Source organism: Chiloscyllium plagiosum, chromosome 12, assembly GCF_004010195.1.
Source record: "Chiloscyllium plagiosum isolate BGI_BamShark_2017 chromosome 12, ASM401019v2, whole genome shotgun sequence".
Lineage (NCBI taxonomy): Eukaryota > Metazoa > Chordata > Chondrichthyes > Orectolobiformes > Hemiscylliidae > Chiloscyllium > Chiloscyllium plagiosum.
In genome coordinates, this window is record NC_057721.1 from 41802485 (window position 1) to 41819636 (window position 17152).

Consider the following 17152-nt stretch of genomic DNA (forward strand, 5'->3'; position numbering starts at 1 on the left):
GTAGGATGGGATCGGGGGGCGGATGGGATGGTGTTGGATGGGGTTGGGGGCAGGGCGGACAGGGAGAGTGGGGGCTCGTGTGCAGTGTGCTGCTGCACGGGGTGTGCTGTGTGTCGCCTGAATGAGGAGCGGACTTAACAGAAAACTTCGAGCTCCAGAGGAAAGGCACTGAATCAATTAACCAAATAATCAGTTATCCGAACGAAATAGTGCCCGACCATCTCGTTCGGATAATCGAGATTCCTCTGTAGTTTACTTTGTTTCCAGTAAATGTGAGGAAGTTCTATGTTTAGCGGGCCATATTTTCATTATGAATGCAAAGGGTCACATTTTTGTGCTGATGGCATTTTAAAATAAATACTTACTGGTTGGAGGTAGATCAGCACATAAAAGGTAATTAAATTATCCACAAAGTAGAGAAACCCTGGAACAGACCATTTCATAAATCGAAGAAAACCCCGACAGGAAGAGTATCCCAAACTCTTGCACTTCTGTCCCTCTGAGGAGAAAGAATGTATCAGTATTTTTTAAAAGAATTTTATAAAGATAACTCGTTAAGATTTAAGATACAATATATTCCTAAAGTAGCTTATTGGAGCAGAAGTACACTTTAAAAAGTTTGTGCTTGTTTGTCTCAGTGTGAGTTCTTGATCTCAACTAAATGCTAGGATAAGTAAGCTCTTCCCGAAGTAAGAGTGTGTGAAATTAAAATATTGGTTACCATTTTTCGACTGATCAATTTTAAATCAGTATTAGTGGAAAACAAAGACCTCCACCCAGATTTTACTGAGCGTCTCCATAAGAGCAAACATGCCAGAAGACATTTGGATCCCCAAACCAGGCAATTCTAATGTTCATGGGTTCAGTGCACACTGCGTGTATGTGGAGACAGGTGACCATTTAAATGATTCATTGGTTCCATTCCATTCAGATTTTGTGTCTGAAATTTGGAATGTGGAGATCAGACTATAGAAGAGCTGGATTGTTCTCAGCATGTCTTTTTCTGAATAGCCAAGATACTGTTTTGGAGATCTGAGGTACACCTGTGGATATGGTCTTAGGACTACTTGGGGTCCAGGGATCCTTTAAGAATTAAGAGGTCAGGGGCTTTTAAGATTATTAACAGTGAAGCAGATTTTCTGCAAAAATTACATAAATCTTTTGGAATTGTCCAACAAGTCACATCCTGTCCAGACATGTCAACCTGTCAGGAAATGTCAAAATCTGCTTTTATGAGTGAAAGCACTTTTTTTCTTAGTGTAGTCTGCAAAGTAGAGTTTTAAGTAATAAAACTTGTATTTTTTTTAATCCTGTATGCATGAGTACTTACAAATACTGGGTGAATTGACATAGTAGGTGAAGGGGAAAGGTTGGTTGGTAGAAAAAGGCATGAAGTTTGTATGAGAGTTTGGGGGTCCATGGTGAATGGGCCATAGGACAGGGGTAGTGACAGAAGTGTGATAGCTGGAGCAATATTTTACATTTATCCTTTTATTCTAATGTCTGTGCACAGTACTAGAGCCTCAAGGCAAGCTTTCACCCAAACTTCCTTGGGAACTTGTAGCCTCCTCAACTCTTCCTGGGTCACCTGGCCTGACTTCCAAACCAGCCCATCTACCCCAGATTACAAATGCAAAGCGCAGGTGACCATTTTTAAAGATCGGGATCACATGAATTATCTAACCTATGTTCTGAGAACTTGATGTGCAAATCCCACTTTGGCGGATGGAGATACTTTCATTTAATTAATAAATTACATTTAATTAATTACAAGATAATCCATTGGCAATCCTGAGACCATTATTGATTGCCTATAAAAATCTATCTCATTCACTGATATTCTCTAGAGAAGGTAATCTTTTATCTTTACTTCGTCTGGACTACATGTGACTCCAGACCTACAGCAATGTGCAAGACTCCTAAATACCATTTGAAATGGCCTAGCAAGCCAATCAATTGTATAACAAGTGCTGAAAAGTCTAAGGAAATGATTTAAACCAGATGGACCACCCAGCTTCAACCTTGGCACCAGAAATGAAAAATGTAAACCTAGTCCTGCAGGCGCCTCCTCGCTAATATTTGGGGTAGTGCCAAATTTGGGAGAGCTGCTCCACAGACAAGTCGAGCAAGTGTCTAACATAGTTTTACACACAAAATCACACCTTACAGACAAATTCCCTCACGCCACCATCACCACGCCTGGATTTGTCCTCTCCCAACACCGGAACAGAATGCCTAACTAACTCAAAATGTTCCATTTTAATCAAAGGGATAGGAGTGAACATTTTAAGATAATGTAGAGTAGTAATACAATGAAAATCTTTCAAAAATCACTGGAGTCAGGGAAAGTCCCAGATGATTGGAAAATTGTTGTTGTAACCCCTTTGTTCAAGAAAGGATCAAGTCAAAAGGTTAGCCTAACCTCGGTGGTAGGTAAGATTCTAGAATCCATCATTAAGGATGAGATTTCTAAATTCTTGGAAGTGCAGGGTCGGATTAGAACAAGTCAGCATGGATTTAGTAAGGGACAGTCATGCCTGACAAACCTGTTAGAATTCTTTGAAGAGGTAACAAGTAGATTAGACCAGGGAAACCTGGTGGATGTTATCTATCTAGACTTCCAAAAGGCCTTTGATAAAGTGCCTCATGGGAGGCTGCTGAGTAAGGTGAGGGCCCACGGTGTTTGAGGTGAGCTACTGGCATGGAATGAGGATTGGCTGTTTGACAGAAGGCAGAGAATTAGGATAAAAGGTTCTTTTTCAGAATGGCAGCTAGCGACAAGAGGTGTCCCGCAGGGTTCAGTGTTGGGGCCACAGCTGTTCACTTTATATATTAATGATCTGGTTGAAGGGACTGAGGCATATTGGCGAAGTTTGCCAATGATATGAAGTTAGGTGGACAGACAGGTAGTTCTGAGGAGGTGGGGAGGCTGCAGAAAGATTTAGACAGTTTAGGAGAGTGGTCCAAGAAATGGCTGATGAAATTCAACATGAGCAAATGCGAGGTCTTGCACTTCGGAAAAACGAATATAGGGACAGAATATTTTCTATAAAATGAGAAAATTCAGAAAGCCAAAGTAAAAAAGGGATCTGAGAGTGCTAGTCCAAGATTCTCTAGTGGCAAATGGAGTTTAATGCGGAAAAGCGTGAGGTACTTCAGAAATAGTAACAGGAATGCAGAGTACTGGGCTAATGGTAACATTCTTAGCAGTGTAGATGAACAGAGAGATCTCGGTGTCCAGGTGCATAAATCCCTGAAAGTTGTCGCCCAGATTGATAGAGTTGTTAAGAAGGCATATGGTGTGTTGGCATTTATTGGTAGGGGGATTGAGTTTCGGAGCAACAAGGTCATGCTTCAGCTGTACAAGACACTGGTAAGGCCACACCTGGAATATTGCATGCAGTTCTGGTCACCGCATTATCAGAAGGATGTGGAAGCTTTGGAGAGAAGAAGGTTGAGAGGTGACTTAATCGAGACGTATAACAAAATCAGAGGGTTAGATAGGGTGGACAGTGATCTTTTTCCTCGCTTGGTGAATGCTAACACAAGGGGACATAGCTTCAAATTGAAGGGTGATAGATTTAGAACAGATATCAGGGGTAGTTTCTTTACTCAGAGAGTAGTAGGGCTGTGGTACTGCCTGCTTGCAACTCACCAATGTTAAGGGCACTTTGGACATACATATGGATAATAATGGAATGGGGTAGGTTAGATCGGCATCAGATTAATTTCACAGATCGGCGCAACATCGAGGGCCGAAGGGCCTCTACTGTGCTGTAACGTTCTATGTTCTATGTTCTGAAGGTTAACTTGCAGGTTGAGTCCGTGGTTAAGAAAGCAAATCTAATGTTGTCATTTATCTCAAGAGGACTGGAATGTAAAAGCAGTGATGTGCTACTGAGACTTTATAAAGCTCTGGTTAGGCCCCATTTAGAATACTGTGTCCAGTTTTGGGCCCCACACCTCAGAAAGGACATACTGGTACTGGAGCGTGTCCCGTGGAGATTCACACGGATGATCCCTGGAATGGTAGGCCTAACATACGATGAACAGCTGAGGATCCTGGGATTGTATTCATTAGAGTTTAGAAGGTTATGGGGAGATCCAATAGAAACTTACAAGATAATGCATGGCTTAGAAAGGGTGGAGGAGAAAGTGAGGACTGCAGATGCTGGAGATCAGAGCTGAAAACGTGTTGCTGGAAAAGCGCAGGTCAGGCAGCATCCTGAAGAAGGGCTTATGCCCGAAACGTCGATTCTCCTGTTCCTTGGATGCTGCCTGACTTGCTGCGCTTTTCCAGCAACACATTTTCAGCTTAGAAAGGGTGGAGGCTGGAAATTTGTTTCTGTCAGGCGGGGATACTAGGACCCGTGGGCACAGCCTTAGAATTAGAGGGGGGTCAATTTAAAACAGAAATGAGGAGACATTTCTTCAGCCAGAGAGTGGTGGGCCTGTGGAATTCATTGCCACGGAGTGAAGTGGAGGCCGGCACATTAAATGTCTTCAAGGCAGAGATTAATAAATTCTTAATCTCGCAAGGAATTAAAGGCTGCGGGGAGAGTGCGGGTAAGTGGCGTTGAAATGCCCATCAGCCATGATTAAATGGCAGAGTGGACTCGATGGGCTGAATGGCCTTACTTCCACTCCTATGTCTTATGGTCTTAAAACCTCCAAAGAAGCAATTTTATTTATATATGAATTAAACTGTAACAAACAGCCATACTAATTCCCCTGGTAGGTTTTATATTAGAATGTTACACCTTAGGATGTTAACAATATAACGTATAACTGCCTTCTCTTTCGGTACAAAGCCAGCCAGCTCATTACCAAACAAGATAATCGAGTCAATCTGATGCACACCGATCACGGATATTAATTTAATCTTTCATTCTCACTAGATGGCATATATAACCAACATCATTAAAACTGCTCAGAACTCTAGTAATAAGGAAGTAAAAGTTTGAACTCACCTTGTATCAGAACCCTTATTGCTAGAATGCTACAAAACACCAGTTTTACTGTCTCTGCACAAACATTCACTGTAGCTGGTAGATAGTCATATTCATTATCTGTGAAATATAATAAAAAGTTTTTAGTTTGTTAACCCTGACTGCAGACGATGAAAAGCTTTAAACTACAAGAATTTCACAAGAAATTGCCCTGTTCAAAAGAAATCTCCAAACAATCAACCATTAAAGCTAAACACCAGGGACAAACAATATTTGCATATTTTGTGGTAGATTTCAAACCATGGATCTAGCTAGATCTTACTAAAATGCTCCTCTTTACTGTAGTAGTTTATTTTAAGCTAGTGTAAACATAGAAATATTAAGAAATAACTACAAACTGGTGGTCAATACTTTATATCATATCTGTGATTTTTTGCTGTCAAGCTATGCGAATATCTAGCTCTATTTGCATTCCCATTCCCTTCTCTGAGCAATGCATCATACCTAAATTCGACATGCACAGGCTTCCAGATATTTTAGAATTAACCTGTTCAGAGATGTTGTTTCACACCTCTGGATCAGGTGGGACTTGAATCCCAGTCTCCTGACTCAGAGGTAGGTACACCACCAGGACACCACAGGCCACCAAAGCTACAGACTTCTTTTTTTTATATAATCAACCTGTTCTGAGATGTTATTACACCCTGGAGCACATGGGACTTGACCTCAGACCTCCCAGTCCTGGGGTAGAGATGCTACCATTACACCACAAGAAGACCTCAAACACAGACTCCTTTTATTTAATTTAACCTAATTTTCTAATCAATCTATTCAGAAATGTAATTACACGCCTCTGGAGCAGATTGGACTTGAGCCCAGGTCTCTCTGTCCAAGTGCAGGGACACTACCACTGTCTACAAGAGGGTCCCGCCTGGATCTACTTTTTTTATACTACCACTGAGCCAAAAGTTGACCCTAGCCTATTCTATTTTTTTATTATTAATCTATTTTTTGAATCAACCTGTTCGGAAACATTATTAAACACCTTTGGAGCAGGTGGGTCTTGAACCCAGGCTTCCAGTCTAGGTGTAGGGACACTACCTCTTTGCCATAAGAGATGCCCAGCCATGGACTTGTTTTTTTTTAATTTAACCTATTTTTCTAATCGATCTGTTCAGAGATGTTATTACAAACCTCTGGATCAGGTGGGACTTAAGTCCAGGCCTTTCGGTCCAGGGATAGGGACATTATCTCTGTGCCATAAGAGGGCTCCAGACACAGACTTCCAAGGTCTCTGCAAGTATTGCTTACAGCTGCAATAGTGGCTAATTATAACCAATGAAACAAGTACACTTGAGCTGTGCAGTCATTGAAATTTAAAACAAAACTGTACTCCCACTTTAACAAGGTTTCTATTTATAAGTAATGCTGAGTAAGCTTTGTGATCTCAGGAAGTCTGGTGTGAACAAGATATCATGGAGGATTGGATATTAAATGCCTTGACAACAATGCTCGGAGCCAAATGAAGTAGTATTTCCTATTCAAATTCCCATCTCCATGATATCTGCCAGCCTGATCCTCCCTCACTCATCGATCACCAGCTTCCAAACAGTTACAAACCCTGTGATCAAACTCTACCCAGCTGCAGCAACTATCCTGCCTTAACCACAATCTCACCAACCCCGCTAGCCAGATGCCACACACCTATCACTAACATCTCAAAGCCTCCCATCAAATTATGGTCAATATTTTGTGAATACACCATGCTGGGATGATCTGAAACTCCAGACCATCTATTATGTTGGCTGTCAAGTAAGAAATCTGTAGAAAGGTTTTTGAAAACACTTTGCTGCTTGAGTCTGGTTATTACTGCTTGGTTGCCCATATGACTTCTCTCCCCCTCAATCAGCACATGGTTCAATAAATATTGGGGCCATTCTATCAGCAAAGTGATAGCATTGCTCATGCAAACTTCCTATCTGTAACAGAAGCATTTTGTAACATAATTTTATATACAATGAAATGTATGCCCTTTTCCAATAGTCTAAAAGAAATTGACTTGAAGAAAGTACAACTGCTGTTTTTGATGTAGTTATGTTAAATGCAACCAGACCGAAAGTCACACAAATTTGAGGCTGCTTGCTACTGCAACAAAAGATTTGCAATCATTGGGTTGTTCCTAAAAGTATAAGGAAAGTATTAAGCAAATTGTAATTGCTGAGGAATTTTGTTTTTGAAAGCATTTTTGTCTGAGCATATCTTGATGTACAAACCAATGTCAACACTACTACCTTTAACAGTAATTTAATGCAGCTTCATTACCGAGCTCTGCCCTTTCACACAGTTCACCATCTGGAACTTTTCATCAGAGGTTCCAGCATACATCTGATGTATTAATGCCTCAGAAAAGCCTTAGTTATATTTCACATTCAGATACACACTAAAGTGATGATTTTAGCAAAGAAGATCTAATTTTGGTGGCCATAATAAACTGCCGAGTGTGAATGTTTCGGATATGTTAATAAAACTACATTACAGCAGCTAATTCTGTCAAAATAAAAAAAATATTAACTGCCATCAGTACAAGGATGCAATTTAGATCTTATGCCAGTTAGTATCTGAAAACAGTTTTATTAACAGAACCCTCATAATTTAACCAAACTCCATAACACCAAACATTTGTGCGAATTAAGTCTTCTTCAAATAGGCTCACTATCAAAAAATGATTTCCTCAATGAAAGTTTGAGTTAATGATCAACAACAGAAGAAATCTTTATAATAGTTAATGAGTGTAGACACAGATAATATCCCAAAAATACATTTTTTGCTAAGTTTTCAAAATCCTGGAATTCCCTCCAAACAGCATTGTGGGTGTACTTACACATCTAATGGATTGCCATGGTTCAAACAGGCTACTTATCACCACTTTCTGAAGGACAATGAGGGGAGGGCAATAAATGCTGGCCCAGCAAATAACACTCAGATCCCATGAGTGAATTTAGTGGGCTCATTCAAGAGCAGTTCTGGTCACCCTGGTATAGGAAGGATGTTATTAAACTGGAGATGGTTCAGAAAAGATTTATCAGGTTGTTGCCAGGAATAGAGATTTTGAGATATGACTGGATAGGCTGGGACTTTTTTCACTTGACCATAGAGGTTGAGGGGTGACCTTATTGAGGTTTATAAAATCATGAGGGGCATAGATAAGGTGAATGACAAGTGTCTTTACCCTAGAATGGGGGAATTCAAAACTGGGGGCATATGTTTAAGGTGAGAGGAGTAAGATTTCATGAGGACAACTTTTTTTTATTCTTACAGAGTGGTTTGTGTGTGGAATGAACAGCCAGAGAAAGTGGAGGATGCAGGTACATTGATAACATTTAGAAAACAGTTGGATATGTTCACAAACAGAAAAGATTTGGAGGGATATGGGCCAAACGCAGACAGGTGGGACTAGTTTAGTTTGGGAACATGGTCAGTGTGGATTGGTAGGACTGAAGGGTTTGCTTCCATGCTGTATGACTCTATAAGAGTTTAATGTCTGAATAATGCAGCATGTGTTTTTCCTTGTTGTCTGCAGGAAAGGTAGTTCCAGACACAAGAATTTAAAATCTTCCTCAGTGTAAGGAGGTTAAGAATCCTGCAGCAAGTAACTCACTGCCTGACTTTACCTGTCCACCATCTACAGGGGATAAGTCAGGGTGTGCTGGGAGACTCCACATCTGCTTAAATGGGTGGAGTTCCAACAATACTCAAGAAGCTCGACTGGTATACATTTACAAACATCCACTCCCTCTATCATCAATGTTCGGTGTCAGAAGTGTATACTGCCTGCAAAATGTAGTCCAGACATTTCCCAGTGCCCTTAAGTGACTGGTGTAATGTTATGCAGGTTGGCTAATTACCTAGGCTCTATTAATAAAACTATTTTCAGCTACTCGCTGACTTAAGATCTGAAACTGAATCCCTGTAATGATGGTGGTTTATTTCTTTCATAGCAGCTAGTTTTGTCAAAGTAATGTGGCATAATGAACATGTGATCCAAACTCTCCACACTCAACAATTACTTAGGGTGATCACCAAAATTACATCAAATATAATTTTCTCCTTTGCTAAAATCCTCACTTTGGTGTCTATCTTAACGTGAAATACAATGAAGACTCTTTTAGGTATTAATACTGCCAAACCAAAGGGCAATAGCAGGACAACGGCAGTAAAAATATGAGAAAACCACCATTTATAAGTTCCTCTCCAAGCTATTGACCATCCTGACTTGGAAATATATCACCATTCCTTCAGTGTTGTTGAATCACAATCTTGGAATTCCCTCGCTAACAGCACCGTGGGTGTACTCACACCAAATGGAATGCCACTGTTCAAACAGGCAACATACCTCCGCCTTCTGAAGAGCTACAAGGGAAGAGCAATAAATACTGGCCCAGCCAGTGGGACTCAAATTCTCAGCTGAGTGAGCTGAGAAAAAAATTCTATAGCTAAGAGGTCAGAACTAAAAGTCATGCTCATACACTAGAAATACTTATATTATAATAATGAAGCTATTGTAGTTTTCTACTATATTTCTTACACAAATTTTAGATTTGAATATTGGCTGACAGTAAATGCATTTAAAAGCTTCATATGTAAACTAGATCAACAGGGTGTAACTGAAGGAAACTGGTGAAATGTAGCAAGGATTGTAATTGCAAGAAGTTGTTAAAGAAAGCTGGAGTGAATAAATTTCCAATTATCAATAGCAGGAAGAAAGGAAATTTTGAGAGTAAAAGATCTGTAACTTCTTTCTGATTGCTAGTCTGATTCCATCCAACAGTCCAACAATCTTTTCTTCCCTCCACAGACCAGCCTGATCCCCACATTACATCAATTTTTCCTTTCCTATTCATTGCTATACCCCAACATACATGTCCCTGTCCCCTCTCCTCATGTGCCAAGGGTACACTGTTCCTCCTGGTTTCTGAATTTTGAGCCTGGATTTCCAGGACCTATTTCTGTAATCTTGAATTGTATGCTTCTGTCACTGTCTTCCTCTTGACAGCGCTGGATTGAGAGATTGGCAGAGAACAAACAACGGCCCTCTCAACCCAACAGGCTGTCAGACAGAAAGCAGAATAAAAATAAATAATATGCTTTTACAAACATTTCCATTATTACCAGATCTCCTCCCCTGCACACAAGTGTTCCTATTCCATCCCTGTGAATATCAAGGACCATAACATTAAAATAATTAAAGTTATCAGACTACAAATAAAACGTGGAAGATTAAATTTCAAAATATCGTGTTTAGTGATTAAGTGCAGAGCAAAGAATTGCAAAGGGCAATTGCTGGCACCTTCATTAGCAGAAAGCTTCATTAGAAGAATCCGACTGCATCCGAGTATGATGTATAGTGCACCCAACACCAACGTATATACTAACGAACGGGAACAAAGGGAAGCAAAGGATTTGGAGATCATTTCCAACTTCAGTACTTGAGCATCTGCCAAATAAAATTACACAAGGAAAAATAATTAGAGATCTAAACTCCCTAAAGTAGCTGCCAAAAATACTCAATGAAAATCATAATATTACAATTCTAATGTTTTTCAAGCAAATTTGGAAATACCACAATGTTCAGTGAGTTATTTGCACAATCATAGAATAACAATACAGAACAAGCCCATCAGCTCATAAAATACACTACTACCTACACTAGTCCTACTGTCCACCACTAGGCCTAAATCTTTGAATGTTATGACATTTGACATGATCATCAAGTACTTTTTAAAGATTGTGAGGTTTCCCACCTGAACTACTCTCCCAGGCAGTGCATTCCAGACCCCCACCATCTTTTCCTCAAATGCCCTCTACATCTCCTGCCTTTCACCTTAAAGAAATGTTCCTTTGCTATTCATCCTTCAACTAGCAGCTTTCTGTTCTCCTATCCATGCTCCTTAATCTTATACACCTCTCTCAGGTTCCCCTCAACATTTTTTGCTCCAAAGCAAAAAACAACTTGAGTTTATCCATCCTCTCTTCATAGCTGAAATGCTCCAGGCCAGGAAAAATCTTGGTGAATCTCCTTTGCAACCTCTCCAATGCAATCACATCCTTCCCAACAGTATGGTGACTAGAACGGTACACAGTACTCTTGCTGTGGCCTAAACAAAGTTCTGTGTAAGCTACAACACAATTTCCCTGCTATTACATCTATGTCATGACTAATAAAGGCAACAATTTTGACTATGCCTTAACTACCCGAGTAACCTGCCTTGTCATCTTCTAGGATCTGTGGACAAACACCCCAAGATCCCTGTTTTTCTGGGTAACCTAGTATTATTAAGTACTCCCTTGTCTTGCTTCTTCTTCCAAAGTGTATCATCAAGATTAAATTCCATGTGCCATTGATCTGCCTATCTGACCAATCCATTTACATCTTTCTGTAACCTAACACTTTCCTCCTCACTGTCATCCACCTGGCCAAGCATTTTAACATCTGTAAACTTATCATTCCCCTTCACCCAAAATTCTCACCAATATCATTTATGAATGTCATTAACAAGAAAGAACCCAGCACTAATCCGTGTGATATGCCACTGTACACCAGGTTCCAATAACCCCCAAACAGCCTTCTCCCATTACCTTCTGTCTCCTGTCACAAAGCAAATTTTGGACCCATCTTGCCAAGTTGCCCTGGATCTCATGAGCTGTTTCTTCTTTCCCAGTTTCCCACGATGAACCTTGCCAAAAGCCTTAATGAAATCCATGCAGACTACATCAACCGCCCTACCCTCATCCAAATGTTTAGTCACTTCCTTGAAAATTGCACTAGATTTGGTAAGAATGACCTCCCTCTGACAAAGGCACACTGATTATACCTGCCACTCTAAATGGAGATTAATTTTATCTTTCACTATTTTCTCCAATAATTAAGGATTTGGGAAAAGTGGGAAGTTTTAAACTTGACCCTAACAGTTGAATAAGGATCATCATAAGGAATGTGCAACTGTGAGGCGCCCTGATCAGTGACAGCACTGACTACATAGTCAATGTAGTTCTCCACCCAGTAATTGTTCAACTCTGCTGATGGGCTCACCCGCAAGTAAGAAGTCATAAATTCCTTCACCAAACGTAAATGCAATGTATTCCAAGCAAGACATGCTGTTTATGTCTGCGTTACATGCTGCAGGCATGCAAGGTGTGGGTTATCATTGCACTGCTCCGCCATCATTTAGTTGACCACTCAAATCATAATTTAACATCTCCAATGAAAAAAAAGATTAATTTTCTACACGTTTGAAAAGAGTTAAAGGGAAATTTATCCTTCCTTCTTTTGCATTCAACATTCCCATACTGCTGGGCTCACTGTAACTTTGCAGCCAAGCCAATAAATGCTGGGTATTTATACAGTGGCTCAGTTAGTATTTGAAACGGCAGCTCAATCTTTATGTCAAAACTCTTCTAGAGTTTTTCTATGATCTTGCTTCACATTCGATTCAGATTATGTCATATTTAGTATCATTATCTTGCAAATTGTGGAGGCCCCAAATCAAACCTTTTTGAATGGGCCCCCACAAGACAAATACTGATAATGAGTGGGATATTCTAATCTCCTACACAAGCTGTCTTACAATCTTTGAACATAATTACTAAACATATGAATTGATTCATTTTTTTAAAAAATTCATTCATAAATTGTGGTTTTTGTTGGTTAAGCTGGCATTTATTGTCCAACCCTAAATGCTTAGGATGATGAGCTGTCTTCTTGAACTACTTCAGTACTTCACATGCAAGAACACTTGTAATGCTTGCAAGACAGCTTGCAGGTGGTGATGTTTCTATACATCTGCTGCCTCGTTTTTACGTATCCGGTAGAAATAACAAATACAAGCTATTTTACTCTACTCTACCTTGCCCTTCTAGAAAGTAGGGTTCGCAGGTTTGGGAAGTGCCATTGAGGGAGTGTTGTTGAGCTGTTGCTGTACATTTTTTAGATGGTGGAGACTTTTGGCACTGTGTGTTGACGATGAAGGAAGTTAATGTTGATGGCAGTGGATGATGTGGCAATCAAGCATCCGCTTTGTCCTCGAGGATGTCAAGCTTCTTGAGTATCCAGTGCCTTCAGCCATTTATTGATATCACTTGGAGTTAAGCAAATAGGTTGAAGACTGGCATCTGTGATGCTGGGGACCTCGAACTGAGACAAAGATGATCATCTACTTGGTATTACTGGTTGAAGACTGATGCAAATATTTCAGCCTGGTCTATTACACTGACATGCTGAGTTTCCCCATTGTTGAGAATGAGGGTATTTTTACATCCTCCAGTGAGTTGATTAACTATTCACCATCATTCACAATTGAATGTAGCATAACTTTGGAGCTTAGATCTGGTCTGTTGGGATTCCCTTAGCACCTATCTAATGCATGGTGCTTCCTCTGTTGGGCATAAAAATAGTCGTGTGTTGCAGCTTCACCAGGGTGATGCCTCATTTTTAGGAGTGCTGCTCTTTCATACCTTCCTGCATTCTTCAATGAAAGAAGGTTGATTTTCCAGCTTCATGATAATGTAATGGGGGGGATATGTGGTGCGATAAGGTTACAGACTACGGTACTAATTCTGCTGCAACTGATGGCTCACAGTGCCTCATGGATGTCCAGCTTCAATTTGCTAATTCTGTTCACATTTTGTCCCATTTAGTATGGATAAGCCACAAAACATGATAGAAGGTATCCTAAATGTCAAACTGGGACTGTCTCCACAAAATCCTTATTGGTCTCTCTTATAAATATGGTCATGGGCAGATGCATCTGCACAGGGAGAACAGGTGAGGACAGTGTTGTGGGAGTATATATACCAACTAAGGGTTAGGGCTAGGCAGCACTCACCACGTGTTGAAATTCAGTCAGAGATGGGCAATAATTACCAAACTAGCCAGCAATGCTCACATCACACAAACAAATGGAAAAAAATCTGATTACAAATGTTCTCTACGCTCTTCTGATTCTTTAGCATATCTGATATCAATCACTCGATCACTGCAGCCTTTAGCTAACTAGATCCTATCTGAAATTCTCTTTCTCCAACTCTCCACCTCAATTTCTCCTTCTAAGGCACTCCTTAAAACCTAACTGGTCAAGTGAATCAATACCTCTTCGTATGGATCAGCATCATGTTGGGTTGTAATGCTCCTTTAATACTTTTGATTATTATATACATTAATACATGTTGTTTTGAGGTAGAATTTTGGTACTCAGGCAGTGATGGGAATCTGGAATTCAGTGAAATGATGGTAGGGACAGAAACCCTCATTGCATTTAAAAATTAGACACGAAAGCTGAAGCTAGGATCAAATGGATAACTCTTTAGCCTTAGCTAATGAGCCGAAAGGCTTATTTTAGTGTAAAAATAATTAACGTTTCACATGGCTGATTAAACCACGTACAGACTAACCTATTTCTTGAGGAGGTTGGTGGCACAGTATCAAGGTTAGAATGACCGTGTTATATAACATATGGAATGGACTGGTGACAACTGACAGAAGCAAGTATCTGGTGCCCGACAGCAATAACAAACCAAGAGGCAGTAATTCACGTGAACTACAAAGACAACCTGTTTCCAAGACAATGCACCAACAACCTTTACTCTCAGGGGCAATCCTCAACAGAACAGCTGCCACAAGAAACTCTCACAACTTGAGGTCTTCCACACCCACCTATAAAAGCTATTACCACCCCAGCGGCTCATGCCAGGTTGACCAAACGCGGCCCATGTTAAACCTGTCACGTTAACACACCTAAACCAGGTGAGAGACACAAACACAACAACCCACAGCATTTAACTAGCACCTGGACAGGGAAGCTGCCATCACCGAGTCTGCCACACAGGCTGCTGTTTGCCAGCCTGACTCCTCTGGACTGAAGCCGATACAGAGACAAGCCCAGTTGCCTGGCATGGCCTGGCCTGTACCTGAGAGTTTGATGGAGGACTCCAAGGGGCTGCGTCCTCCCCGAGAGATGTCTCACGACGCTCCAGCCGGCCCGGGCACTGCGCCTGCGCCTGCGACGCATGCCCTCAGTGACATCATCACGCAGGGCCCGCGTTGAGCCTCGAGACTTGCGTCGGCCGCGCATGTGCGGGCGCAGTTGCGGAACTTGAGCTGGGAGTGGAGGGAGAGTCAGTGAGTGAGCTCCTGGAGCAGAGCTGCTGACGCTCACTGACTGCTGCATGCTCAAACCGAGAGGGGAGGCGACATGCAGAACGTCATTAACACCGTCAAAGGGACTGCACTCGGTGTGGCAGAGTTCCTGACGCCCGTACTTAAGGTGAGTGTTGTTTGTTCAGGCCTGTCACGACCATATTGCGAGTGACAGGATTGACTCTCCATCCAGCACTGAGGGCTGTGGAGGGGAGAATAGTGAGAGCCGGGGGGTGGGAATATTAAGGCTGGAGGGGAAATAATGAAGGGTGGGGGGTTCTGGGGACTCGAAGCATTGAGGGTGCTGGGGCTCAGAATTGTAACTCAATGAACTAAATGACTAGCCAGCTCATGACTTTGAAGGCTTTGTCTGGTTGGCCAGGTGCTTACTGAATGGCAGAATATATGAACAGCTCATGTCACCACTTAATGTTTAGACTCCTCTCACCCTTGTGATTGCAGACTCGGATTGTCCTGGCTTGAATTAACCAACAATTCAAGTCTCTTTGATTCTTAGCAAACATCATTGTCATTCTGCTGTAATCCACTTGTAAATTTATGTCGTTTTAAAATCAAAAATACAGTGTAAACAAGCAAAGCATGCTGCAAAGGCTGATTTGTTAAGTTGAACATTTGGGGAGTGAAGTTGTATAAGTGTTTGGTTAATCAATCAAGATAGTTTTGTAACTGTGAATTGAAAGGGAAATCTCAGTACATCGAGCTTTTGCTACATTGAGGTGGTTCTGAGTAGATGGCCCAGGATTTCAGCAGCAAGTTCTTGACCCTGATATCTATGTTCAATATCAATCACTATTATAATAACAATAAGGATACTGTTTTTGTTTTCACTTATGGGTTATAACTGGTATTATTTAAGTTGTATGTGGCTGTTATGAAGGAAATTGTCAGGCATAGAATAATGCAGCTCAGAAGGTGAATATTCATCCCATTTGTGTGTATTTACACTTTTAAAAAATATACCAATTAGTGAAAATACTGTGTTTTGCCCTGAACTCTTTCAGTTTCTCCTTTTTATTAGTACATTATCAATTTTCTTTCGTGATTTTTAGAAATTGTAAATGTTTTGAAGAGTTTTCTTCTGCCAGAACTTGGTGTGTAAAATTTTGTTCTGTTTTGTAAAGTGATTTCCTATTCATTTGAGATGTGGGCATAACAGGCTGCTTAGCAAGGCTGATGGTGACTTACCTTCTTGGATCTCTTCATAATTTTAGGAATAGAGACACCCACATGTTGTTAGAGTTCCATCATTTTAATCCATCAACAATCAAGTAAGAGCGATATTGTTCCAACTTAGGGTAGTGTGTGACTTGGAGAGGAACTTGAAGGTGATGGTATCCCATACTTCTGCCCCTGTCTCTCCATAAAATTTGAATGATGCTGTCAGAATAGTCTTAGTGAGTTACTGCTGTGCATTTCGTTGATGCGATCAAATGAAATAAGAGCAGAAGTTGATAATTCAGACCCTCAATCCTGCTATGCCCTTGTTTAATGTCCTGGATGATCTGTTTGTGTTTCAAATTCCACATCCCCATTTATTGCAATAATCTGTGATTCCCTTACCTAACACGAATCTATCTACGTTGCATTCCTGACGAAGGGCTTATGCCTGAAACATTGATTCTCCTGCTCCATGGATGCTGCCTGACCTGCTGTTCTTTTCCAGCATCACACTCTCGATTCTGATCTCCAGCATCTGCAGTCCTCATTTTCGCCAAGAATCTATCTACCTCTGCCTTAGAAATATTCCATGTTCCCACTTCTGCTACTTTTCAAAGTTACATAAACCCCTCTGACAGAAAAAAAAAGTCTGCTCCCTTCTGTCCTAAAATGTGATCTCTAATTTTTAAGAGGTATCCCCAAGTTCTAGACCTAACCATGAAAGCAATCATTTTTCCACATTCCCTTTGTCAAGATAATTTAGCATCTTGTACTGTTCAGTCAAGTCACTTCCCGCTCTTGTAAATTCAAGTGGAAACAAGTTCACTTTTCA

At 40.8% G+C, this 17152-nt stretch overlaps 2 protein-coding genes across 4 annotated transcripts in view; one reads left to right on the forward strand and one right to left on the reverse strand.

The window, feature by feature from the left end:
- The window catches only part of slc35a5 (solute carrier family 35 member A5), a 31250-nt gene extending 16235 nt beyond the window's left edge, over window positions 1-15015 (reverse strand). Inside the window, exons 1-4 of one of the 3 annotated variants that reach the window (XM_043700869.1) lie at window positions 14913-15015; window positions 10297-10443; window positions 4971-5069; window positions 366-499 (exon numbers count right to left, since the gene is read on the reverse strand). In XM_043700869.1, the coding sequence (XP_043556804.1) occupies window positions 366-499; window positions 4971-5069; window positions 10297-10420 (357 nt within the window). In that variant the 5' untranslated portion in view covers window positions 10421-10443; window positions 14913-15015. The other 2 variants (XM_043700870.1, XM_043700871.1) reach the window with 2 other exon arrangements.
- An 80-nt stretch (window positions 15016-15095) lies between these two features.
- Window positions 15096-17152, forward strand: part of atg3 (autophagy related 3) — a 36009-nt gene continuing 33952 nt past the window's right edge. Inside the window, exon 1 of the mRNA XM_043700872.1 lies at window positions 15096-15268. Coding sequence (XP_043556807.1) covers window positions 15197-15268 — 72 coding nt within the window. The 5' untranslated portion in view covers window positions 15096-15196. The remainder of the gene's footprint in view (window positions 15269-17152) is intronic.